This window comes from Calonectris borealis, chromosome 32, assembly GCF_964195595.1.
Source record: "Calonectris borealis chromosome 32, bCalBor7.hap1.2, whole genome shotgun sequence".
Classification (NCBI taxonomy): Eukaryota; Metazoa; Chordata; class Aves; order Procellariiformes; family Procellariidae; genus Calonectris; species Calonectris borealis.
Genome location: NC_134343.1, coordinates 695,080 through 720,235, shown reverse-complemented (window position 1 = coordinate 720,235; position 25,156 = coordinate 695,080). Strand labels below are relative to the sequence as shown.

The 25,156-nt window shown below is 63.3% G+C and overlaps 3 protein-coding genes across 4 annotated transcripts; all 3 read left to right on the top strand.

Annotated features, from left to right (window-relative positions):
- The first annotated feature begins 39 nt into the window (after positions 1–39).
- SIRT2 (sirtuin 2) lies at positions 40–3,557 on the top strand. Its single transcript, XM_075134548.1, has 16 exons — positions 40–139; positions 228–289; positions 399–438; positions 520–636; positions 1,047–1,088; positions 1,183–1,289; positions 1,408–1,464; positions 1,591–1,659; positions 1,736–1,865; positions 2,147–2,206; positions 2,309–2,364; positions 2,481–2,557; positions 2,643–2,694; positions 2,840–2,907; positions 3,179–3,245; positions 3,351–3,557. Exons 1-16 carry the CDS (start codon positions 55–57, stop codon positions 3,519–3,521), a joined length of 1,260 nt encoding a protein of 419 aa, XP_074990649.1. The 5' UTR covers positions 40–54; the 3' UTR covers positions 3,522–3,557.
- Positions 3,558–4,922: 1,365 nt separating this feature from the next.
- On the top strand, positions 4,923–12,435 carry HNRNPL (heterogeneous nuclear ribonucleoprotein L). Of its 2 annotated transcripts, none has more exons than XM_075134476.1 (13): positions 4,923–5,188; positions 5,948–6,066; positions 6,140–6,377; positions 6,517–6,602; positions 6,850–6,946; positions 7,028–7,100; positions 9,918–9,989; positions 10,061–10,341; positions 10,416–10,537; positions 10,612–10,813; positions 11,774–11,831; positions 11,955–12,050; positions 12,128–12,435. In XM_075134476.1, the coding sequence occupies exons 1-13, from the start codon at positions 4,946–4,948 to the stop codon at positions 12,184–12,186; spliced, it is 1,746 nt and encodes a 581-aa protein (XP_074990577.1). In that variant the 5' UTR covers positions 4,923–4,945; the 3' UTR covers positions 12,187–12,435. The 2 variants fall into 2 exon arrangements, with proteins under 2 accessions (XP_074990577.1, XP_074990576.1); XM_075134475.1 differs by having other exon boundaries at positions 4,933–5,188; positions 11,922–12,050.
- A 518-nt stretch (positions 12,436–12,953) lies between these two features.
- ECH1 (enoyl-CoA hydratase 1) lies at positions 12,954–18,104 on the top strand. Its single transcript, XM_075134521.1, has 10 exons — positions 12,954–13,094; positions 14,210–14,372; positions 14,450–14,538; positions 15,560–15,684; positions 15,761–15,809; positions 15,876–15,940; positions 16,741–16,811; positions 16,916–16,987; positions 17,094–17,244; positions 17,971–18,104. Exons 1-10 carry the CDS (start codon positions 13,052–13,054, stop codon positions 18,073–18,075), a joined length of 933 nt encoding a protein of 310 aa, XP_074990622.1. The 5' UTR covers positions 12,954–13,051; the 3' UTR covers positions 18,076–18,104.
- Positions 18,105–25,156: the final 7,052 nt, after the last annotated feature.

Here is a 25,156-nt window from a genome sequence, read left to right as displayed (position 1 = left end):
CGGTGCACGCCGGGAGGCGCGGCGCTTTCCGCCTATCAGCGCCGCCCGCGGTGCATGCCGGGAGGTGTGGCTGGGCGGCGCGGGGCACGCCGGGAGGTGTGGCGCGGGCAGCGGCCGGTGCCCATGGCCGAGCCGGACGGTAACGGGCGGCGGGGCCGGGCCGGGCCGGGCCGGGGGCGGCGGGACCCCCCGGGCTGCCCGCTGACCCCCCCTTCCTTCTCCCGCAGCTCCCGCTGCCCGCGGGGACGAGGCCGAGCAGGACGAGGCCGAGCAGGACGCGGAGTCGCCGGTGAGTGCCCGGCGGTGCGCCGGCCCCCCTCTCCCGGTGCCGGCGGCCAGGCCCCGGTTATGGCCTCCCCCCCGCCATCACCGGCTGACCCCGCTCCGGTCTTCCGCAGCCCTCCGACACCGAGCCCGGCGCTTCGGGGGACTCCGAAAGTAGGTGTGGGGGGGTGGTCCCGGTGCCGGAGGTCCCGGTGCCGGGGGTCCCGGTGTCTGACCCTCCCGTCCCCGGTGCAGTGGAGCTGCTGCGGAGCCTCCTCTGCCGGACGCTGGGGCTGGGGGGGGAGAAACCGGAGAAGGTGCTGGACGAGCTGACGCTGGAGGGAGTGAGCCGGTTCCTGCGGAGCGAGAGATGTACGGGGCGGGGGTTTGGGGTGCCCCCCGTCTCCTGGGGGGGCGGGGCAGGGGGGGTTTGGGGTGCCCCCCCAGCCCCCCATCTCCTGGGGGGGTTTAGGATGCCCCTCTTCAGCTGCTGGTCTCCTGGGGGAGCGTTTTGGGGTGCCCCGTCTCCTGGGGGAATGGGGGTTTGGGGTGCCCCCTCTCAGTCCCCTGTCTCCTGGGGAGGTTTGGGGTGCCCCCCATCTCCTGGGGGGGTGCAGGGGGGGGGTTGGGGTGCCCCCTGTCTCCTGGGGGGGTGGGGGAAGTTTTGGGGTGCCCCCCCTCAGCCCCTGGTCTTCTGGGGGGGTTTGGGCTGCCCCCTATGTCCTGGGGGTGCAGGGGGGTTTTGGGGCACCCCCCCTCAGCCCCCATCTCCCCTCACCCAGGTAAGAACGTCGTCTGCATGGTGGGCGCCGGGATCTCCACCTGTGAGTGCGGTTTTTTGGGGGGGGGGGGGGCGGGACAGAGGGGGGTGCCAGCACCCCGGGGGGGCCCTGACGCCCCCCCTGCCCCCCCCCCCAGCCGCCGGGATCCCCGATTTCCGCTCGCCCGGCACCGGGCTCTACGCCAACCTGCAGAGCTACGACCTGCCCTACCCCGAGGCCATCTTCGAGATCAGCTTCTTCAAGGTACCGCACCCCCCCCCGACAATTTGGGGGGGTCCCAGCCTTCCTGGGGGGGGTCCCGGCCCTCCTGGGGGGCTCTGAGACCCCCCCAATCCCCTGAGAGCTGCCTCTCCCCCCGCAGCAACACCCCGAGCCCTTCTTCGCCCTGGCCCGGGAGCTCTACCCGGGGCAGTTCAAGGTAAGACCCCCCCCAGCCTCAATTTCGCCTTGTTGGGGTGTCCCCCACCCCCAAAAAAAGTCCTTGGGGGGGCTGGCCCCTCAAAACTGCCTGCCTGCCCCCCAAACTCTCTGTTTGCCCCCCCAGCCCACGGTGTGTCACTACTTCATGCGGCTGCTGCAGGAGAAGGGGCTGCTGCTGCGCTGCTACACCCAGGTAAGGACCCCCATCTTTTTGGGGGGGTCCGGGGGGGGCTCGGGGCACCCCTGACCCCCCCCCTGCGCCCCGGCAGAACATCGACACGCTGGAGCGGGTGGCGGGGCTGGAACCGGAGCTGCTGGTGGAGGCTCACGGCACCTTCTACACCTCCCACTGCCTGCGCCCCTCCTGCCGCCAGCCCTACGGCCTCCAGTGGATGAAGGGTACGGGGGGGGCGTGGGGGGGGCGCGGGACCCCCCCGGGCGCCGCTGAGGCTGGGGGGGGCGGTGGCGTGTCCCTGGGCTGGGCAGGGGGGCTCTATCCTTCGGGACGGGGTCCTAACGGGAGCCTGTTCTCCCCCTGTGCCCCCCCCGTGTCCCCCCTGTCTGTCCCCCCCCGTGTCCCCCCTGTCTGTCCCCCCCCGTGTCCCCCTGTCTGTCCCCCCCCGTGTCCCCCTGCCCCCCCCGACCCCCCCACTGAGCTCTCCCGTCCCCATCTCTTCCAGAAAGGATTTTCTCGTCCCTCGTCCCCAAATGCGAGAAGTGCCAGAGCGTGGTGAAACCCGGTGAGTGGGGGGGCCGTACCTCCCCCCCCCCCCCCAAACCCCGAGGGGGCGCGTGGGGCCCCCCCTCAGCCCTTCCGCTCACCTCCCGCCCCCCCTCCCCAGACATCGTTTTTTTCGGGGAGAGCCTCCCCTCGCGCTTCTTCACCCTCCTGCAGTCGGTGAGTGGGTTGGGGGGGGGGACGACACACGGGGGGGGCCCTGCAGCCCCCCTCGATCCGGGGAAGGGAGGACACACGGCGGGGGGGCCGCGTGGTGACGTCCCCTCTCCCCCCAGGACTTCCAGAAGGTCGACCTGCTCCTCATCATGGGCACCTCGCTGCAGGTCCAGCCCTTCGCCTCCCTCGTCGGAAGGTCGGGACCCCCCCGAGCCCCCCCCGAACACCCCCTGGTCCCCACCGCCCCCCCGTGACTGTCCCCTCCTCTCCCCCCACCACAGGGTCCCCACCAACACCCCCCGGCTGCTCATCAACAAGGAGAAGACGGGGCAGGTGAGGGGCAGGGGGGGCATCAGAGGGTTTGGGGGGGCTGCTAAAGCATCTGGGGGGGGGCAGAGGGGATTGGGGGGCACTGGGGGGGGGGCAGTCACCCGGGTCACTCTCGTTTTCCCCCCGTCACTCTCGTTTCACCCCCCAGAGCGACCCCCTCATGTCCCTCATGGGCTTCGGCTGCGGCATGGACTTCGATTCAGAGAAGGCTTACAGGCAGGGGGGGCTGCGGGGGGTTTGGGGGGGCTGCGGGGGGCTGGGGGGCAACATGGGGGGGCTTGGGGGGGGACATGGGAGGTATGGGGGGGTTTGGGGGGGACAGGGAGGCTATGGGGGGACTGGGACTCCTGGCTTCCCTGGGGTAGCACAGGGGGTCAGCACCTCCACAGTAGGGGGGTGCTGGGGAGTCGGGGACTCCCCCCAGGTGGTTTTGGGGCCCCCCCGCCGCCACCTGCACCCCCTCCCACGGGTCCCTCTGTCCCCGCAGGGACGTGGCCTGGCTGGGGGAGTGCGACGCCGGCTGCCTGGCGCTGGCCGAGCTGCTGGGCTGGAAGGTACCTCCTGCCCCCCGCGGTGATTTTTGGGGGGGGGTCCCAGCCTCCGTGCCCCCCCCTTCCCCATCCCAGCCACGCCCTCGCTCACCGTCCCCGTCCCCGCAGAAGGAGCTGGAGGAGCTGGTGCGGAGGGAACACGCCGCCATCGATGGCAAGGCCGCCCGGGGGGGCGACGGCAAGGCCCGGGGGGGCGACGGCAAGGCCCAGGGGGGCGACGGCGAGACCCCGGGGGACGGCGGCGAGCGCCGGGGGGGCAGCCGGGACCCCACGCCGTAGCGTGGGGGGGGGCCGTGACATTAAATGGCTGCAGAGGCGGGTTAGCGGCCTCGGCTCTTCTCTTTTGGGGGCTGCGAGGGGGGCGCTTTGGGGGACCGGGGAGGGGGGGGCACGGGGTTTGGGTGGGGGGGGGGCGGTTTGGGTCCCCTCCATGTCCCCACCAGGGAGCAGGGGGGCAAGAATGGGAGGGGGGGGCTACGGGTGCAGGTGGGTCAGTGGTTTACTGGGAGGTACTGGGGCCGGGGGTCCCCGGGGTGGGGAATGAGGGGGCACTGGTGGGGAGGTCCTGGGTTATTGGGGGGTACTGGCATGGGGGGGGTCCCTGGGAATTGGGGGGTACTGGTGTGGGGGGTGCTGGGGGTAAGGGGGACAGGACCCAGGGCGTACTGGTGTGTGGGGGGGGGTGTCCCTATTTTACTGGGGGGTACTGGTGCGGGGGGTGGGAACTGGGGTACGGGGGGTACTGGGATACCGGGGCCGGCCCTGCCAGCAGTACACAGCTTGGGGGGGGGGGCTCCCCCCGGGCCTCCCGCGTCACCATGGAGACCGCGAACCCCCATTTTCCTGCCTTCTCCAAGTATTTGTGCAATAAAGCCTTTTATTTCTAAAACCTGGTTGCATCCTGCCCGGCTCTGGGGGGACCCTGCCCGGTTTGGGGGTCCTGGAGGGGCCCCTGCCCCGCCCTGGGGGGTCTCTGCCTGGTTTGGAGGCCCCGGGGGGTCGCTGCCCGGTTTGGGGGCCCTGGAGGGACCCTGCCCGGCTCCAGGGGGGTCCCTGCCGGGCTCCGGGGGCCCTGGGGGGTCCCGGGGGTCCCTACCTGAGGGGGCGCGGTGGGCAGGGCCAGCGCCAACGGGCGCGGGCCAATCCAAAGTGAAGGCTGAGGGAGGTGGCCAATCAGAGCGCCAGGCGGCCGGCGCGGGGGTTTGATAGGCGGGGGTGTTAGCCAATGGGTGGGTGGCTATCCTGGCGGGAGAGGCTGAAAAGGTTGTGAGCGGCATGAGGAGAGCCAATCAGAGCCCAGGGTGGTTAATTGGCGTTGCCTTTGACCAATAGCCTGACGAGCCGCTGCCGAAAGGCCCTCTGGGAGCACCCGGAGAGGCGGTAGACGAAGGCGGAGTCTGAATGCCGGGCCATGAAGAAGGGCGGGGCGCCGTTCAGACAGGCAGTCGCTCCAGCCAACCAGCTCGGTGGGCGGGCGGACGGACGCGGACTGCAGCCAATGGAAGGCAGCGGCGCCACTGACGGGCAGAAGCGCGGGCGAATGGGCGCGGGGCTGGCGGGCCGGCGGGCCCAATGGCGGCGGAGGGCGGAGCCGACGGCGGAGGAGCAGCGCCACGAGCCAATGGGCCGGGAGCGCCCCCTTGAGTGGCGGGGGGGCGGGCCAATAGGGGCGTGGCGGAGGCGGCGCGGCGGAGTGAGGCGCCATGTCGCGGCGGCGGTGGCGGGGCCCGCAGAGCGCGGAGGGCAGCGGCCGCGGGGGCGAGATGGGGAAGATGGCGGCGGGCGGCGGCGGCGGGGGCGGTTCGGGCCGCTACTACGGTGGGGGCGGCGGGGGCGGCGAGGGCGGCCGCGCTCCCAAGCGCCAGAAGACGGAAAACGCGGAGCCGCCGCCGCACGGGCCTGGCGGGCCGGGGGGGGCTGGCGGCGGGCCCGGCGCTGCCGGAGCGGTGAGCGGGGTTGGGGGAAGGCTGGGGGGCGGTGGGGCTCTTGGGAGCGGGGTGGGCATCATGGCGGGGCCTGAGGCGGCGGGGGGAGGAGCGGGGGGCGGCACCGGGCCGGGCGGGGGGCGCACGATGGGGACGAGGCCTGAGGGGGCAAAACGTGCCCTGGGGGCGGGCAGGGCTTGTGGGGGGCGGATCGGAGCCTGAGGGGGGGTAAAAAGGGGGGCAAGGCTGGGCCTGCGAGGGCTGGAAATGGGGAGCAGGGCAGGTCTGGGGGGCCAGGAGGGGGTGTGGGGGGATGTTTAGGGGGGTCGTGTGGTGCCAGGAGGGGACATGGGGTAAGCCAAGGCCTCGGGGGGGTGCTCATGTCGGGGCTGTGGGGTCTGCCCTGGCTTGGTCAGCACCATCAGGGAGCGGGGAAATGTCTTTTGAGGGGCAGGGCTGGACCCCAAGGGCCTGCAGAGCATCTGGGAACAGGTTTGGGGGAGGCAGGGCCCCGCGGGGTCTTCGCCCACGTCCCCCAGCAGCACCGGGAGCTCTTTGATTGCACCAAGTTCAAAACCGCTCCCTCTCTTAACCACCGAGACGGGACCCTCGGCCGCGGTGACGGGCGGAGGGTGGGCTGGGACTCCTGCGGCGGCCGAGACTTTATCCGTGGCGGTTGTAGTTGGTACTGCCCCAGATGTGCGTAATTCTAGGGGAATAAAGAGGCCTCGGTGGCTCTGGGCGGGCGCCGCACTGAGCCAACCCCTTCTCTCCCGCCAGGAGAACTATGATGACCCCCACAAGACGCCCGCCTCCCCCGTGGTGCACATCCGGGGGCTGATCGACGGCGTCGTGGAGGCCGATCTCGTGGAGGCCCTGCAGGAGTTTGGTCCCATCAGGTGAGGAGACGCCTCGGGGGAGGCGCGCGGTGGCACCACGGTGTCGGTCTGACCGCGGCCTTCGCTGTCCCAGCTACGTGGTGGTGATGCCCAAGAAGAGACAAGCCTTGGTGGAGTTTGAGGATATCCTCGGCGCCTGCAACGCTGTTAATTACGCAGCCGACAACCAGATCTATATCGCTGGCCATCCCGCCTTCGTCAACTACTCCACCAGCCAGAAGATATCGCGCCCCGGGGACACGGATGATTCCAGGGGCGTCAACAACGTCCTGCTCTTCACCATCCTCAACCCCATCTACTCCATCACGACGGTGGGTGACGCACCGAGGGAACCCGAGGGCTTTGGGATATCTCCCGGCCCTGGTATCTGCTGCTTTGGGGGGGCTGTGGGGGGCTGCCGCTCTGCCTCAGGCGGGTGCCTCACTGCTTCTCGCCTCTCCTGTCCCGCAGGACGTGCTGTACACCATCTGCAACCCCTGCGGCCCCGTGCAGAGGATCGTTATCTTCCGCAAAAACGGTGTCCAGGCCATGGTGGAATATCCTTCCGTGCCCCGAGAGCCCGGGGCTGCCTCTCCCGTGTTTTTTCTGCTGCGGGTTGGTTTGGCTCTGCCTCAGAGCGGTCGCCTCGGCCGCGCTCTGGCATGGCCCGGCCAGCTACGGGGCAGGAGCTGAGGGCGTCCCAAACGGTCTGCGTGCTCGGGGAGCGACGCCCGAGCGTCCCGGACAGCGAAACCCACCCTAAAGGCGCTTTCATTTCCGTAAAACGTCCTTAACGCCGCCAACGTTTGACTCGGTGCAGAGCGCCCAGCGAGCCAAGGCGTCCCTCAACGGGGCCGACATTTACTCCGGGTGCTGCACGCTGAAGATCGAATACGCCAAGGTAAGCGTCCCCGCCGGCCGCGCGCACCCCTCGGGGGGTGACGCCGTTGGCGCCTGACGCTTTTCCGGCTGTTTCTCGCAGCCCACGCGCCTCAACGTCTTCAAGAACGACCAGGATACCTGGGACTACACCAACCCCAACCTCAGCGGACAAGGTAATCTCCGATGAAGCGCTTTGTACCTACGCGCACGGCCGGGCACAGCACTCTCATACCGACCCACAATATGTAATGCCATTCGCCTGCCCGTACCTTCAGCCGGAGCTGGCGTGGGCTCGACGGGGAGGGGGCTACGGGGGGCGAATTGAGTCGAAAAACCGAGCGGCGATGGCCGGGGGTTTCTCTCGGCGGTTCGTTCTGCGCGTTGCTTGTCGGGGAGCCTCGGTGTCAGGCGCGTGAAGCGAGGGGGAGTCTCTGCACCAGCGATACGCGGTTGTGGTTTTGGTTTTTTTTTAATATTTAATGAGTTTCTGGTGGTTTGGGGCGGGGGGGGGGGGCGGGGAGTGCCATTGCTTTCTTATGTCTGCCCCGCTGCCGGCTCTTTGCGTGCCTCATCTTCCGAACTGGATTTACCAAATCGGGGCTGCGTCACCCTCCCGGAGCCGAGGGGCGAGTTGGAAACGCCCCTGGCCTGGCGGGGGGGGCACCCGGCCCGTCTGTAAAACCGGAGGGGAGACGCCGACTCCCTCGAACTTGAAAGTGGGGGGGGAGAAAAGACACCCCCCCAAACCCTGCGCTGGCGGGAGCGGACGTCTCCCACTCCCCGCTGGAAGCCGGGGCGGCCGTTGACGCCCTCCGTGTCGGGCTGCGCAGGGTCAGCCCCGCACGAGGAGCTCGGCGAGGCTTGTTTTGGGGTGGGGTTTGGTTTTTTTTAATTTTTGAAGTGAAACGCTTCATGTTTTAAAGCCGGGGTGTCGGCGCCGGGCGGCCTCGACCGCTCGAAACGGGGACGGAGGGTTGGGGGGGGCGCGCGGCGGGCACGGGGGTCGGGCGGGGGGTGGGATTTGCTGCGGGAGCCGCCGAGCCACCGTCCGCCGGACACCCCCGCTTTTCAAAGCTGCAGAGCCCTTGAGGTGCGGACGCAAGCAATGGCATTACATGACTTAGCGAGGGGCAGAGCTCTCCTGCCAGGTACATACGTAGAAGATGTGCAGAGCCGCAGGGGGCGAGAGGGGCTCGCCGGGAAGCGGGCAGGGGGGTGCGGTAACGTGGCCTTTCCCAGCTCCGAGCAGTCATTTGCACATAACCCCGGGGACCGTACTACAGCGGAAGTCCCGAATGGGCCGTGACCTGCCTCTGCACATTCCTCACACCACACAGTGTAGAAACCTTTACTGGAGAAAACACGCAGCATCCAGAAACAAGCAGCAGCTTGAGCTCATTACATCAAGGACACAACACCGTGGCCCAAGGACTATCTACAGCACAGAGAGAGAAAGAGGCGCAGCATGCCACAGCAGACACGTACCTTTACTTACCCAGACCCAACCGAACCCACGAAGGTACACAGAACTAGGAAAACACAGCCCAGAGGGTCCTCAAAACAAGCCCAGCAGCGCTCTTACCGGAGACCGGAGTAGATCTGAGGCCCTCCAAGACCTTAGGATTGCTCTCAGCACGGTTTGGTTTGGGAGGGCAGTTCCTTTGCTTTACGCTGTTTCTCCTGCAGTCCTCAACTGCCACCATATCGGCGCCAAGCGGAGAAAAAAAAAATAACAAAAAAAAAAAAACAAACAACCAAACCAAACCAAAAAAAAAAAAAACACCAAACCAAACCCAGCAACACAAAGCAACCCAACCCCAAGGGCACACAGGTCCCTAGGAGGCCGTAGCCGGGGCCGCGCGGGTCTGGCGCGCGAGCCGAGGCACATTTCCATTACAGAGGAGACACGCACACGGGAAAGAGCTACACAGAGCCAGGAGCACCATTGTGTTACAGCACAACACAAATTGCAGGAGGTGCCACACGGAGGAACACTCTCATTTATCACACCTTTATGTCCTCTCTCTCGGTACCTTCTGAGGACAAAAACATCTGTGAGACCTTTTTTTTTAAAACAAACAAAATTTTACCTTTTTTTTTTTTTTTTTAAAGAAAAATTGTAGCGGTTTTGTGCCTTTGACCTGTGTTTATGACTCTGAAACCATGTGATGCAGGGTCGCAGTGTATGTTTGATGGGACGCCATCTTTCAGAACTGTGCTAACTCACTCTTGAAGCGTCCAATGGTAAGAGAAATACAGAATTTTTATATGACAATGGACATTGTACTTTGTACTCCCGCTGTAAGTAGCCCTTTTCAATCTTTGTAATCGACTCGGAATAAACCTGTACGAAACCCGGTCGTGTAAAGGGAAGAGAAGAGCAACTGTACGGTGACATGAGCGTGTTTATGCCTTGTACGTGATGGCTCGTTTTAACCTGTTACTGCTGTTGCTTTGCTGCCTGTACCAGTCTCGCTCCCTCTCCCGTTCTGGCGGGGCGGGGAGATGTCTTGCCACTTTTTATTATTTAATTTAGAGTTTTTATTTTTTCCTTTCTGTACATTAATTTTTAAACTTTTTTGTTTTTTTTTTATTTTATTTCTTATGGCTGTGTAGAAACTAGCAGCGTCCCGCAGGCCGGGGGGCACGGAGTGGGGCGCTCCCCTCGCCGCACCTCCCTCCTAGACAGCTTAGTGGGGGGCCGGGGCTGGTCCCTGGTGGGATGGGGCGGGGGGGCTCCCGGGATCGGCCCCCGCGCTCCGGCCGGGGCTCTCCGTCCCCGCTGGGAGGAGACGCGGGGGTCCCGGTGGGGAGCGGGGCGCGGGGGTTCGGAGCCAGCCCCGCCGTCGCCCTCCTGGGGTAGCTGGGGGGATCCCCAAAGCCTCCCCGGGGCCAGGCTCGGGCGTCGGGGGCTGGAGGGGCCCCCGGCCCCCTGGGGAGCGGTTCCCCCCCCACCCCGAGACCCCCCTAACCGCTCCTTCCACCCGCAGGAGACCCGGGCGGCAACCCCAACAAGCGCCAGCGGCAGCCCCCGCTCCTGGGAGACCACCCCGCGGAGTACGGTACGACGGCGGGGGTCCGTCGGGGGGGGTCACGCGATGCCGGGGGGGTCTCCAACCCTCTCCCTGCGCAGGAGGACCCCACGGCGGATACCACGGGCACTACCACGACGAGGGCTACGGCCCCCCGCCGCCCCACTACGAAGGGAGAAGGATGGGCCCGCCGGTGGGGGGGCACCGCCGGGGACCCAGCCGGTACGGCCCCCAGTACGGGCACCCGCCGCCACCCCCGCCGCCGCCGGAGTACGGCCCCCACGCCGACAGCCCCGTCCTCATGGTCTACGGCTTGGATCAATCCAAGATGAACTGCGACCGCGTCTTCAACATCTTCTGCCTCTACGGAAACGTGGAGAAGGTACGCGAGGGGCTTCCCCGGGGAGGGGCCGCGGGATCTCCGGGGGGTCTCCCTTCCACCGCTTCCCCTTCCAGGTGAAGTTCATGAAGAGCAAGCCGGGGGCGGCCATGGTGGAGATGGCGGACGGCTACGCCGTGGACCGCGCCATCACCCACCTCAACAACAACTTCATGTTCGGGCAGAAGCTCAACGTCTGGTAGGTCTCGGCCGGGGTGGGGGCAGCAGCGGGCGGCCCCGCGCGTGGCGCTGAGCCCCTGCCCGCCCCGGCAGCGTCTCCAAGCAGCAGGCCATCATGCCCGGGCAGTCCTACGGGCTGGAGGACGGATCCTGCAGCTACAAGGACTTCAGCGGCTCCCGCAACAACCGCTTCTCCACCCCCGAGCAGGCGGCCAAGAACAGGATCCAGCACCCCAGCAACGTCCTCCACTTCTTCAACGCTCCCTTGGAGGTGACCGAGGACAACTTCTACGAGGTAGGCGGGCACTGCCCTTCGCATCCTCCTCCTCCTCGCCGCTTCTCTTCCTTCCCTTCCTTTTCCTCCTCCTTCCTTTCTCCTCTTTACTTCTCCTCGCTTCTTTTCTTTCTCCTCCTTTTCCTCCTTTTTCCTTCTCTTCCTCCTCCTTCCTTATTCCTTCTCACTTCTTTTTTCCTCCTTCTTCCTTCTTTTCCTCCTCCACCCTTCTTCCTTTCTCTTCTTATCTTTACTTGTCCTTCTCCTCACGTCTTCCTTTTCTTCCTTCTCCTCCTTTTCCTCCTTTTCTGTTCTCCTCCCTTTTTCCTTCTCCTTCTCGCTGCTTTTTCCTCCTCCTCCTCCCTTCTTCCGTTTTGTTCTTCTCTTCTCCTCATTTCTTCCTTTTCTCCCTTCTTCTTCTCCTCCTTTTCCTCCTTCTTTCTCCTTCTTCTCTTCCTCCCTTCCTCCTTTTTCTCCTCCTCCTCCCACCTTCCTTTTTTTTCTGTCATCTTCCTTCTCCTCCTCGTCTCCTTTTTCCTTTCCTTTCTTCTCCTCGTCTCCTTTTTCCTCCTCCTTATTGCTTCCTTTTTCTTCTTCTCTTCCTTTTCCTCCTCCTTTTTCCTCCTCGTTATTGCTTCCTTTTTCTTCTTCTCTTCCTTTTCCTCCTCCTTTTTCCTCCTCCTCCCTTCTTCTTTTTCTTCTTCTCTTCTCCTTCTCATTTCTTCCTTTTCTCCCTCCTTCTTCTCCTCCTTTCCCTCCTCCTTTTTCCTTCTCTTCCTTCCTTTTTCCTTTTTCTCCTTGTCATCTTCCTTCTCCTTGTCTTCTTTTTCCTTTTCTTCCTCCTCCTCCTCGTCTTCTTTTTCCTCCTCCTTGTTGCTTCCTTTTTCTTCTCCTCTTCCTTTTCCTCCTTCCTTCTCCTTCCCCTTCCTGCTTCCTCCTCCTCCTCCGCCAGCCGCCGACCCGCTCTCCCTTCCCCCCCAGATCTGCGACGAGCTGGGCGTGAAGCGACCCTCCTCGGTCAAGGTCTTCTCGGGGAAGAGTAAGTGCGGGGGGGCAGGGAGCGGCCGCCCGGGGGGTGCTCCCTGCCCCGGGGGGGGCGCGGGGGGGCAGGGCGGCACGGCCGCCGCAGCCGCCGGGCTGAGGAAGGGACACCCCCCCGCAGGCGAGCGCAGCTCCTCGGGGCTGCTGGAGTGGGACTCCAAGAGCGACGCGCTGGAGACCCTCGGCTTCCTCAACCACTACCAGATGAAGAACCCCAGTAAGTGACACTGGGCGGGGGTGGGGGCCCCCCGAAACCCGTGCACCCCGCTAACCCCCCTCTCTCTTCTCCCCCAGATGGGCCGTACCCCTACACGCTGAAACTCTGCTTCTCCACCGCCCAGCACGCCTCCTAACCGGGACCCCCACCCCGCGGGGGCCCCCTCCCCACCCACCCCCCTCCCCTTTGGGGTTTGGTTTGGGTTTTCTGTTTTGTTTTGGTTTTTTTTTTTCCCCTAAAACCCCCGTTTTTTTAAAGGCTGACGTTCAGTAGTGACTGCCCGGCGACCCCCCCCGTCTCCCCCCCATTTTTAAGGAGAACGATCGTACGTGTGCCCGGTCCCCGCCCCCCTCGCGCCTTTCAATAAACTCGTTTGGAAAACAAACCCGGCCGTTTGGGGCTGGGGGGGGGGGCGGGTCAGCCCCGCCCCCCGGCTTTGGGGGGATTTGGGGGGATATCGGGCAATGGCGGGGTTCTGTTCCCCCCGCCGCCGTCCTCCCCCCCCCGCCGCCGTCCTCCCCCGTCCCCCCCCCCCCCAGCATCGGGGTCCTCCCCGGTTCCTCGGTAGGGAAGGCGGGGGGGCACTTCCGCCTCGGTAGGGGGGGTGCGAGGGGGCACTTCCGCCTCGGTAGCGGGGTGTGAGGGGGCACTTCCGCCTCGGTAGCGGGGTGTGAGGGGGCACTTCCGCCTCGGTAGCGGGGTGTAAAGGGGCACTTCCGCCTCGGTAGCGGGGTGTAAAGGGGCACTTCCGCCTCGGTGGGGGGGGTGTAAAAGGGCACTTCCGCCTCGGTAGGGGGGTGTGAGGGGACACTTCCGCCTCGGTAGCGGGGTGTAAAGGGCACTTCCGCCTCGGTAGCGGGGTGTGAGGGGGCACTTCCGTCTCGGAAGGGGAGGGGGCGGAAGTGGCCGCCCCTCCGCGGGCGCGTCACGTGGCGGGAAGGGGCGGCGCTCTGGCCGCCGCCCTCGCTGTCCCCAGCCCGGGGAGGACCGTGCGGGAGCCGATGGCGGTGGTCGCTGCGCGGCTGCGGGGGCTGCTGGGGAGACGTGAGTGGGGGGGCCCCGACCCCACGGCAGGCCCGTGACCCCCGGCCTAACCTTAGCCCCCCCGTGGTGACCCCCGGCCTGGAGCCCCCCATGACCCCCGGCCTAACCTTGACCCCCGGTTGACCTCACGCCCCCCCGCCCCCCCCGTGTCCCCCCTTTTTGCGCTCCCTGCCCTGACCCCTGGGGTCCCCCATTACCCCAACCCCTGCCCGAGACCCCCCGTGCCCCCCGCCTGCCAGGACCCCCCAGACCCCTCAAACCCTCCTATATCCCCCCAAAGCCTCCTATGACCCCCTCAAACCCTCTGTGTCCCCCCAGGCCCCCCAAGCCCTCCTATGTCCCCCCCAGACCTCCCCAAACCCTCCCCAGACCCCCCCAAACCCTCCTAAGACCCTCCCCAGATCCCTCGGACACCTGGGTCCCACCACCCCAACTTTCGCTGGCTAACGATTATGATTAACGAGGCTGACGAGCTGTCGCCGCCCCCTGGCAGGGATCCAGGCCCTTCCCAGTGCGTCCCAGTCCCCCCAGCCCTTCCCCAGTGCATCCCAGTCCCCTCAGCCCTTCCTCAGTGGGTCCTAGACCCTCCCTAAGGATTCCCAGTCCCTTCCCAGTACGTCCCAGTGCCCCCAGCCCTTCTCTGATGGGTCCCAGCCCCTCCCCAGGGACTCCCCGTCCCTCCCCAGTACATCCCAGTGCCCCCAGCCCTTCTCTGAAGGGTCCCAGCCCCTCCCCAGGGACTCCCCGTCCCTCCCCAGTACGTCCCAGTGCCCCCAGCCCTTCTCTGAAGGGTCCCAGCCCCTCCCCAGGGACTCCCCGTCCCTCCCCAGTATGTCCCAGTGCCCCCAGCCCTTCTCTGAAGGGTCCCAGCCCCTCCTCAGGGACTCCCCGTCCCTCCCCAGTATGTCCCAGTGCCCCCAGTCCCTCTCCAGTGGGTCCCAGCCCCTCCCTAGCATCCTCCATCCCTTCCCCAGGGACCCCCAGTACGTCCCAGTGCCCCCAGCCCCTCTCCAACGGGTCCCAGCCCCTCCCTAGCCCCTCCCAGCCCCTCCCCGGGGACCCCCAGTCCGCCCCCGGGGGGTCCCAGTGCCCCGGTGACGGGCCGGGTGCCGCAGCGCTGCGGGTGCCGGCCCGGCTGATGGCGGCGGAGGCGGAGGAGCGGCGTTCGCCCGGCCGCAGCTTCGAGACGCTGCGGGTGACGGCGGAGCGGGACCACGTCCTGCACGTGGAGCTCCACCGCCCCGAGAAGAGGAACGCCATGAACGCGGCCTTCTGGAGGTAATGGGGGGCAGCCGGGGACCCCCCGGGGCCCCCCGGGCCCCCTCCCCGCTGCCCCCGCTGCCCCCTCCCCGCAGGGAGATGGTGGAGTGCTTCCGGGACATCGGCCGGGACGCGTCCTGCCGCGCCGTCGTCATCTCGGGCGCCGGCAAGATCTTCACGGCTGGTGAGGGGGGCCGGGGGGGTTTTGGCTCATTTTGGGGGGGATCTCAGAACTGGGGGGGTGAAACCAGGGGGGATCTTGGCCCGTCTGGGAGGGACTGGGAGCATCTTGGTGCCAGCTGGGTGGAACTGGGGGGAGGTTTACCCCAGCTGGGGGGGATTGGGGGTACCTTTGCCCCAGCCAGGATGGGATTTGGGGTACCTTTGCTCTCTCTGGGGGGATTTGGGGTACCTGTACCCCAGCTGGGGGGATTTGGGGTACCTTTACCCCAGCTGGGAGGGATTGGGGTACCTTTGCCCTCTCTGGGCGGATTTGGGGTACCTTTGCCCCAGCCAGGATGGGATTTGGGGTACCTTTGCCCTCTCTGGGCGGATTTGGGGTACCTTTACCCCAGCTGGGAGGGATTGGGGTACCTTTGCCCTCTCTGGGCGGATTTGGGGTACCTTTGCCCCAGCCAGGATGGGATTTGGGGTACCTTTGCCCTCTCTGGGCGGATTTGGGGTACCTTTACCCCAGCTGGGAGGGATTGGGGGTACCTTTGCCCTCTCTGGGGGGATTTGGGGTGCCTGTACCCCAGCTGGGAGGGATTGGGGTACCTTTGCCCTCTCTGGGGGGATTTGGGGTACCTGTGCCCCAGGCAGGGAGGGATTGGGGGTACCTTTGCCCTCTCTGGGGGGATTTGGGGTACCTTTACCCCAGCTGGGAGGGATTTGGGGTACCTTTGCCCTCTCTGGGGGGATTTGGGGTACCTGTACCCCAGCTGGGAGGGATTGGGGTACCTTTGCCCTCTCTGGGGGGATTTGGGGTGCCTGTACCCCAGCTGGGAGGGATTGGGGTACCTTTGCCCTCTCTGGGCGGATTTGGGGTGCCTGTACCCCAGCTGGGGGGAATCGGGGGCATCTCAGCATCCCCAGGAGGGCTGGGGGGGCCTCAGCCCTGGCTGGGGGGGCCGGGGGGGGCCTGCCTCCCCCCCAGGTCCTGGCCGGGGACCGGGGACGGCCGGTGAGGGCCCGGCTCCGGGCAGGGATCGACCTGGTGGAGATGGGCAGCGAGTTCCTGATGGTGGAGGGCGAGGACGCGGCCAGGAAGGCCTGGAACCTGCGGCGGAAGATCCGCGAGTTCCAGGAGACCTTCTCGGTGCTGGAGAAGGTGGGACGGACGGACGGACGGATGGACGGGGGGGGGACTCTTCCCCAGCCCCCCCTGACGCCCATCTCTCCTGCAGTGCCCGAAGCCGGTGATCGCGGCGGTGCACGGCGCCTGCGTCGGCGGAGGTGAGCGGGGGCCGGGGGGGCTGGGCCGGGGTCCCCCCCCGCCGGCTCAGGGTCTTCTCCCGGCAGGCGTCGACCTCATCTCTGCCTGTGACATCCGCTACTGCACCCAGGACGCCTGGTTCCAGGTGAAGGTAGGCGGGTGGGGACCCTCGGGTGGCCTTGGGGACCCTCGGGCGTCGTGGTGGCTCCTTGGGTGTTCCTGAGACCACTCAGATGTTCTGGTGGCTCCTTGCACGTCCCCGAGACCCTTCAGATGTCACTATGGCTCCTTGGATGTCCCTGAGACCCCTCAGATGTCTCTATGGCTCCTTGCACATTCCTGAGACCCTTCAGATGTCCCTATGGCTCCTTGGATGTCTCTGAGACCCTTCAGATGTCCCTATGGCTCCTTGGATGTCCCTGAGACCCCTCAGATGTCCCTATGGCTCCTTGGATGTCCCTGAGACCCTTCAGATGTCCCTATGGCTCCTTGGATGTCCCTGAGACCCTTCAGATGTCCCTATGGCTCCTTGGATGTCTCTGAGACCCTTCAGATGTCTCTATGGCTCCTTGGATGTCCCTAAGACCGCTCAGATGTCCCTATGGCTCCTTGGATCTCCCTGAGACCCTTCAGATGTCCCTATGGCTCCTTGCACGTTCCTGAGACTCCTCCGATGTCCCTGTGGCTCCTTGGATGTCCCAGAGGAGCCTCAGACGTTCTGGTGGCTCCTTGGATGTCCCTATGGCTCCTTGGATGTCCCCAAGACCCCTCAGATGTCCTGGTGGCTCCTTGGATGTCCCTGTGGCTCCTCAGACATCCCTGTGACCTTACGGACGTCCCTGGGACCCCTCGCACGTCCCTGGAGCCCCTCGGCCATCTCCACGGCCCCTCCTACATCCCCGCGTCTCCTTGGACGTCCCCGTGTCCCCTCACGTGTCCCCTTGCCCGCAGGAGGTGGACATCGGGCTGGCGGCCGACGTGGGCACCCTGCAGCGTCTCCCAAAGATCGTGGGCAGCCAGAGGTGGGTGGGGGGCTGACGGGGTGGGGGTGGGGACAGCGGGTGGAGCCTGGTGGCAGGGGAGGGGACCTCGGGGGGACCCCGTCTCACCCCCCAACCCCCCCCAGCCTCGTCAACGAGCTGGCCTTCACCGCCCGCAAGCTGATGGCCCCCGAAGCGCAGAGCTGCGGCTTGGTGAGGTACTGCACCCCCCCGGGAGGGGACCCCCTCCCCCGGGGCCCTCCCCGGCGCCGCGGGTGCCCCCTCGGGTGCCCGTGCCCCCCCGGCAGCCCCTCTCGCCCGCAGCCGGGTGTTCCCCGACAAGGCGACGCTGCTGCGGGGAGCCCTGGACGTGGCCAGCGCCATCGCGGCCCGCAGCCCCGTGGCCGTGCAGGGCACCAAGGTGAACCTGGTCTACTCGCGGGACCACCCCGTCCCCGACGGCCTCCGCTACGTGGTGAGTGCCCCCTCCCCGAAACGCCGCGTCCCCTCCCGCATCGTCCCCCTCCCCGGCCAGGACGACGTCCCCATCTCCGCGCTGGTGCCATCCCGGTGCCCGTCCCTGTCCCTAAGGGTGTCCCATCTCCGTCCCTGAGGGTGTCCCATCCCTGTCCCTGTCCCCGAGGGCATCCCATCCCCATCTCCGAGGGCGTCCCGTCCCCATCCCCGAGGGTGTCCTGTCCCCATCCCTGTCCCCGAGGGCATCCCATCCCCATCTCCGAGGGCGTCCCGTCCCCATCCCCGTCCCCGAGGGCGTCCCATCCCCATCTCCGAGGGTGTCCTGTCCCCATCCCTGTCCCCGAGGGTGTCCTGTCCCCATCCCCGTCCCCGAGGGCGTCCCGTCCCCGTCCCCGAGGGCGTCCCGTCCCCATCCCCGAGGGTGTCCTGTCCCCGTCCCTGTCCCCAAGGGTGTCCCGTCCTCGAGGGTGTCCTGTCCCCGTCCCCATCCCCGAGGGCGTCCCGTTCCCCAGGGTGTCCTGTCCCCATCCCTGAGGGCATCCCATCCCTGTCCCTGTCCCCGAGGGCGTCCTGTCCCTGTCCCTGAGGGCGTCCCGTCCCCAAGGGCGTCCCGTCCCCATCCCCGAGGGCGTGCCGTTGCTGTCCCTGTCCCCGAGGGCGTCCTGTCCCCGTCCCCCAGGGCGTCCCGTCCCCGCGCCATCCCTGTCCCCGTGCTCGTCCCCAGGCCACCTGGAACATGAGCATGCTGCAGACCGAGGACATCCTCAAGTCGGTGCAGGCGGCGGTGGAGAAGAAGGGCCCCGAGGACGTCCCCTTCTCCAAGCTGTAGGGCCACCCCCATAAACACGGCTGTCCCCACGTCCCACGTCCCGCCTCGTCCCTGGGCAGCGCGGGGAGGGACGGCACCTGCCATGGGGAGGGGGACCCCAGGGTGCTGCGATGGGTCTGGGGGGGGTCCCAGGGGTGCTGCAATGGGGATGGCGGTCCCCGTGTCCCCAGGGATCGGTGATGGGGACCCCCAGGTGCTGCGGTGGAGCCGGGTGCCCCCGCAGGGTGCCAGGATGGGGACCAAGGCCAACGTGTCCCCCCTGACCGGGGTCAAAGTCCGGACCCCACCCTGGGAAGGGACCCAGGTGGTGGGGCCGGGTCCCACCTCCTGTTTGGGGCTATAAAGGTCCCAGTGCCGCGGGGCTCGGTGTCACCATCACTGCCGCCATTGTCACCGTCACCACAGCCTTCGTCCCCATGCCTGGCTACCAGCCCCGCCACAACCCGGGGGGTATCGTCCCTGGGGGTCCCCTCACCCCCCCGGGATGGGGACCATGGGGTCGGGTTCCTGGGGGTCCCTCTCACCCCCCTGGGGACAGGGTGGGGACCCCGCGGACCTTGTGCTCCCCCCCAGCCACTGCCCTATGCGGCCCCCGTGATAGGGGGGGTCTCCTGCTCCCCCACGCCGACAGGTATGGGGACCCTGGGGACCCTGGGGACACGGCGGAGGGATGGGACCACGGTATATGGGGTCGCAAAGGGGACGTATGGGGGCACGGGTTTATATGGGGTTCCAAAGAGGGGGTATATGGGGTCCCTAAGGGGTGGGATATGGGGGCACAGGGGGTATATAGGGTCCCAAAGAGGGAGATACAGGCTCACAGGGCTTATATGGGGTCTCCAAGGGGGTATATATGGGGTCCGAAAGGGGCATATAAGAGCACACGGGGTATATGGGTTCCCCAAGGGGGTATATGGAATCCCAAAGAGGGATATACGGGCTCACAGGGCTTTTATGGGGTCTCCAAGGGGGTATATGTGGTCCCAAAGTGGGTATATGGGGTCCGAAAGGGGCATATAAGAGCGCACGGGGTATATGGGTTCCCAAAGGGGGTATATGGGGTCCGAAAGGGGCATATAAGAGCACACTGGGTATATGGGTTCCCCAAGGGGGTATATGGGATCCCAAAGAGGGATATACGGGCTCACAGGGCTTTTATGGGGTCTCCAAGGGGGTATATGTGGTCCCAAAGTGGGTATATGGGGTCCGAAAGGGGCATATAAGAGCGCACGGGGTATATGGGTTCCCAAAGGGGGTATATGGGGTCCGAAAGGGGGATATAAGAGCGCACGGGGTATATGGATTCCCCAAGGGGGTATATGGGATCCCAAAGAGGGATATATGGGCTCACAGGGCTTATATGGGGTCTCCAAGGGGGTATATGTGGTTCCAAAGGGGGTGTATGGGGTCCGAAAGGGGGATATAAGAGCGCACAGGGGGTATATGGGTTCCCCAAGGGGATATATGTGGTCCCAAAGGGGGATATATGGGCAATAGGGCATATATGCAGTCCCGAAGGGGGAGATGTGTGCACACAGGGCATATACGGGTCTCTGAAGAGGACGTGTGGGCACACAGGCAGTATATGGGTCCCAGATGCGGTTATATGGAGTCATACAGGGTATGTGTCCCTACAGGTGGTATATGGGGTCCCAAAGGGGGGGTATACAGGCTCACAGGGGGTGTATGGGATCCCCATGGGGGATATACAGGATCCCAAAGGGGGATATACAGGCTCACAGGGCGTATATGGGGTTCTAAAGGGGAGTTATATGGGCACACAGGAGGTATATGGGATCCCAAACTGGATATATGGCAGCACAGGGGCTTATATGGGGTCCCAAAGGGGGGGTATATGGCAACACAGGGTTTATGTGGGGTCCCAAAGGGGGATATATGGGCACACAGGGGGTATGCAGGGTCCCAGGGGGGGATATATGGGCAGACGGGGGCTTTGTGGGGACCCAAAGGGGGATATAAGGGCACAGACAGGGTTATATGGGGTCGCAGGGGGGGGTTATATGGGCACATAAGTGATATATGGGCACACGGGGGAATGTGGGGTCCCAAAGGGGACAATATGGGCACATGGGGTATATGGGGTCCCAAATATGGGTCAATTGGGTCTCATAGAAGAATAAACGGACGTACAGGGAGTATATGGGGTCCCTAATGGAGTTATATATGGTCCAATAGAGTGATATAAAGGCACACAGAGGGTGTATGGGGTCCCGAAGGAGGCTATATGTGGGCACAGGGTGTGTATGAGGGTCCCAAAGCAGGGGTATATGGACAAACAGGAGGTATATGGGGTCTCCAAGGGGGATATATGGGCACAGAGTGGGTATATGGAGTCCCAAAGGGGGGGATATATGGGCACACAGGGGGTATATGGGGTCCCAAATGGGGATATAAGAGCTCACAGGAGGTATATGTTGTCTCCAAGGAGGTATATGGAGTCCCAAAGGGGGATATACGAGCTCACAGGAGGTTTGTGTTGTCCCCAAGGGGGTATATGGGGTCCCAAATAGGGATATATAGGCTCACAGGGGATATATGGTGTCCCAAAGGGGGTATATGGAGTTCCAAAGGGAGGTAAAAGGGCTCACAAGGGCTCACTCCCACACTCACAAGGGGGTATATGGGGTCCCAAAGGGTGTATATGTGGTCCCAACAGGCGATATATGGGCTCACAGGGCATATATGGGGTCCCCAAAGTGGTACATGGGGGTCCCGGAAGAGGACGAATGGGCACACAGGCAGTATATGGGGTCCCAACTACAGGTATATGGAGTCTCAAAACAAGGTATGTGTGCCTACAGGTGGTATATGGGGTTCCAAAGGGGGATATGAGGGCTCATGGGGCATATGGGGTCCTCAAGCGGGATTTAAGGGGTCACAGGGGGTGTATGTGGTCCCGAAGACGCTATATAGGATCGCAAGGGGGATATAAGGGCTCACAGGAGGTATATGTTGTACCCAAGGGGTATATGGAGTCCCAAAGTGGGTATATGGGGTTCCAAAGGGGGATATGAGGGCTCACAGGGGGCATATGTTATCCCCAAGGGGGTATATGGGCTCACAGGGCGTATATGGGGTCCCAAAGGGGCTATACGTTTTCCCCAGTTGAGTATATGGGGTCCCAAAGGGGGATATAAGGGCTCAAAGGGGGTATATGGTGTCCCAAAGGGGGTATATGAGGTCGCAAAGGTGTATATTAGGGCTCACAGGTGATATATGGGGTCCCCAAGGGGGTATACAGGGTCCCAACGTGGATCCACAGGGCTTATACGGGATCCCCAAGGGGAATATATGGGATGCCAAAGGGGGTATATTGGGTCCCAAAGGGGTATATATGGGCTCATGGGGTATACGGGGTCCCAGAAGGGTATATGTGGTCCCAGAGTGGGTATATGGGGTCCCAAAGGGGACTATAAGGGCTCACAGGGGATATATGTTGTCCCCAAGGTGGTATATGGGGTCCCAAAGGGGCATATACAGGCTCGGAGGGGGTATATGGGTTTTCAAAAGGGGATATATGGGCTCACAGTGTATATATGGGGTCCCCAATGGGGTATATGGGGTCCCAAAGTAGGATATATGGATTCACGGGGCATATATGGGTCTTTAAGGGGGATGTAAGGGCTCACAGGCAGTATATGGGGTCCTAAAGGGAGTATATGGGCTTACGGGTGGTATATAGGGTCCCAAAGGGGCTATATGTGGACACAGGGTGTATATGAGGGTCCCAAAGTGGGGGTATATGGGCAGACAGGAGGTATATGGGGTCTCCAAGGGGGACATATGGGCACAGAGGGGGTATATGGGTCCCAATGGGTGTATGTGGCGTCCCAAAGGGGGATATAAGAGCTCACAGGAGTTATATGTGGTCCCCAAGGGTGTACAGGGGGGTCCCAAAGGGGGATATATGGGCTCAGAGGGCATATATGAGGTCCCCAAGGGGCATGTAAGGGCTCACTGGTGGTATATGGGGCCTAAAGGGGATATATGGCGTCCCAAGGGGGGTATATATGGACTCACAGAGGGTATATGGGGTCCCAAAGAGGGATATAAGAGCTTACAGGGGGTTTATGGGGTCTGAAAGGGGGATATATGGGCTCACAGAGGGTATATGTGGTCCCCAAGGCGTATACAAGAGCTCACAGGGGTTATATGGGGTCCCAAGGGGGGATATATGGGCTCAGAGGGGGTATATGGGGTCCCCAAGGGGGTATATTTGGTCCTAAAGGGGGTTATAAGGGCTCAAAGGGGGTATATGTGGTCCCCAAGGGGGTATATGGGGTCCTAAAGAGTGATACATGGGCACACAGCAGGGTATATAGAGACCAAAAGAGGGATATATGTGCCCACACAGAGGATATATGGGGTCCCAAACGGGGGCTCTATGCGGTCCCAAAAGGGGTATATGTTCAGACAGGGTTTATGTGGGATCCCAAACGGGAGTATATGTGCACACACAGGGGGTATATGGGGTCCCAAAGAGGACATATGGGCTCAGGCTCGATGTATGGGCACACAGAGGGATATAGGTGCACACATATATGTTGCCCCAAGGGGGACATAAGGGCACACAGGGGATATAGGGAGGCCAAAATATGTTTGTGTGTGGTCCCAAAGGGGGGAATATGGGCACATAGGGGGTATATGGGGTCCCAAAGGGGACAATATGGGCACATGGGGTATATGGGGTCCCAAATATGGGTCAATTGGGTCTCATAGGAGGATAAATGGACGTACAGGGAGCATATGGGGTCCCTAATGGGGTTATATATGGTCCAGTAGAGCGATATAAAGGCACACAGAGGGGGTATGGGGTCCCGAAGGAGGCTATATGTGGGCACAGGGTGTGTATGAGGGTCTCAAAGCAGGGGTATGTGGGCACGCAGGAGGTATATGGGGTCTCCAAGGGGGATATATGGGCACAGAAGGGGGTATATAGAGTCCCAAGGGGGGGTTATATGGGCACACAGGGGGTATATGGGGTCCCAAAGGGGAATATAAAGGTTCACAGGGGATATATGGAGTCCCAAAGGGGGTGTGCGGGCTCGCCAAAGGGGGATATAAGGGCTCACAGGCGGTATATGGTGTCCCGGAGAGGGTATACGGGGTCCCAAACGGGAATATATGGGCTCACAGGGCATATATGGGGTCCCGAAGGGGGTATATGGGGTCCCATGGGTGGATATACAGGCTCAGTGCGGGTATATGGGGTCCCTGAGGCCGTATATGGAATCCTAAAGGGGGATATAAGGGCTCACAGGGAGTATATGGGGTCCCCAAAGGAGATATAAGGGCTCACATGGGCTCTCTCCCACACTCACAACGGCGTATACGGTGTCCTAAAGGGGGTATATGGGGTCCCAAAAGGTGATATATGGGCTCACAGGGCATATACGGGGTCCCAAAGGGGGAGATACTTGTGCACAGGGCATAAATGCAGTTGCAGAAGAGGACATATGGGCACACAGGCAGTATATGGGGTCCCAAATACAGGTATATGGAGTCTCAAAATGGGGTATGTGTGCCTACAGGTGGTATATGGGGTCCCAAAGGGGGCTATAAGGGCTCACACATGGTATATGTTGTCCCCAAGGGGGTATATGGGGTCCCAAAGGAAGGGATATAAGGGCTCACAGGGGGTATATGTGGTCCCAGAGCGGGTATATGTGGTCCCCAAGGGGATATATGGGGTCCCCAAGGTGGTATATAGGTTCCCAAAGGGTGATGCAAGAGCTACAGGGAGTATATGGGGTCCCAGAGGGGGATATATGGGCTCACAAGGGGTATATGGTGTCCCAAAGGGGGTGCATGGGGTCCCAGAGGGGGATATATGGGCTCACAAGGGGTATATGGTGTCCCAAAGGGGGTGCATGGGGTCCCAGAGCGGGATATATGGGCTCACAGGGCATATATGGGGTCCCCAAGGGGCTGTATGGGGTCCCAAAGGGGGGTTGTACAGGCTCACAGGGCTTATATGGGGTCCCCAAGGGGGTATATGTGGTCCTAAAGGGGGTATGTGGGATCACAAAGGGGGTATATTTGTTCCCAAAGGGGGATATATGGGCTCACAAGGGGGTATATGGGGTCCCAGACGGCGTATATGTGGTCCTAAAGGGGTTACATGGGGTCCCAAAGGGGGATATATGGGCTCACAAGGGGTATATGAGGTCCCCAAGGGGTTATATGCGGTCCTAAAGGGAGATATAAGTGCTCACACGGGGTATATGTTATCTCTAAGGGGGTATATGGGGTCCCATGGGTGCATATACAGGCTCACAGGGGGCATATGGGTTCCCTGAGGGGGTATATGCAGTCCTAAAGGGGGATATTGGGCTCACAGGGCGTATATGTGGACCACAAGGGGGTATATGGAGTCCTAAAGAGGGATATAAGGGCTCACAGGGAGGACATGGGGTCCTAAAGGGGGATATAAGTGCTCATGGGGGATATATGTTGTCCCAAAGGGGGATATAAGGGCTCACATGGGCGCTCTCCCACACTCACGAGAGGGTATATGGGGTCCCAAAGGGGGTATATGGGGTCCCAAAAGGCGATATATGGGCTCACAGGGCATATACGGGGTCCCAAAGGGGGAGATAGTTGCACACAGGGCATAAATGCGGTTGCAGAAGGGGCCATATGGGCACACAGGCAGTATATGGCGTCCCAAATACAGGTATATGGAGTCTCAAAATGGGGTATGTGTGCCTACAGGTGGTATATGGGGTTCCAAAGGGGGTTATACGGGCTCACAGGGGGTATATGGGGTTCTCGAGGGGATATATGGGGTCCAAAATATGGGTGAATGTGGTCCCAAAGGGGGAAATATGGGCACATAGGGGGTATATGGGGTCCCAAAGGGGACAATATGGGCACATGGGGTATATGGGGTCCCAAATATGGGTCAATTGGGTCTCATAGGAGGATAAATGGACGTACAGGGAGTATATAGGGTCCCTAATGGGGTTATATATGGTCCAATAGAGCGATATAAAGGCACACAGAGGGTGTATGGGGTCCCGAAGGGGGCTATATGTGGACCCAGGGTATATATGAGGGT

Coding starts and splice junctions, on each gene's coding strand:
- SIRT2 (XM_075134548.1), top strand. CDS start 55: ATGCCGGGAGGTGTGGCTGGGCGGCGCGGGGCACGCCGGGAGGTGTGG. Junction 2,365..2,480: donor TCTTCACCCTCCTGCAGTCG/GTGAGTGGGTTG, acceptor CTCTCCCCCCAG/GACTTCCAGAAGGTCGACCT. Junction 2,558..2,642: donor TTCGCCTCCCTCGTCGGAAG/GTCGGGACCCCC, acceptor CCCCCACCACAG/GGTCCCCACCAACACCCCCC.
- HNRNPL (XM_075134475.1), top strand. CDS start 4,946: ATGTCGCGGCGGCGGTGGCGGGGCCCGCAGAGCGCGGAGGGCAGCGGC. Junction 6,378..6,516: donor CCATCTACTCCATCACGACG/GTGGGTGACGCA, acceptor CCTGTCCCGCAG/GACGTGCTGTACACCATCTG. Junction 10,814..11,773: donor CCGAGGACAACTTCTACGAG/GTAGGCGGGCAC, acceptor CTTCCCCCCCAG/ATCTGCGACGAGCTGGGCGT.
- ECH1 (XM_075134521.1), top strand. CDS start 13,052: ATGGCGGTGGTCGCTGCGCGGCTGCGGGGGCTGCTGGGGAGAC. Junction 14,373..14,449: donor ATGAACGCGGCCTTCTGGAG/GTAATGGGGGGC, acceptor CCCTCCCCGCAG/GGAGATGGTGGAGTGCTTCC. Junction 14,539..15,559: donor CGGCAAGATCTTCACGGCTG/GTGAGGGGGGCC, acceptor GGCTCCGGGCAG/GGATCGACCTGGTGGAGATG.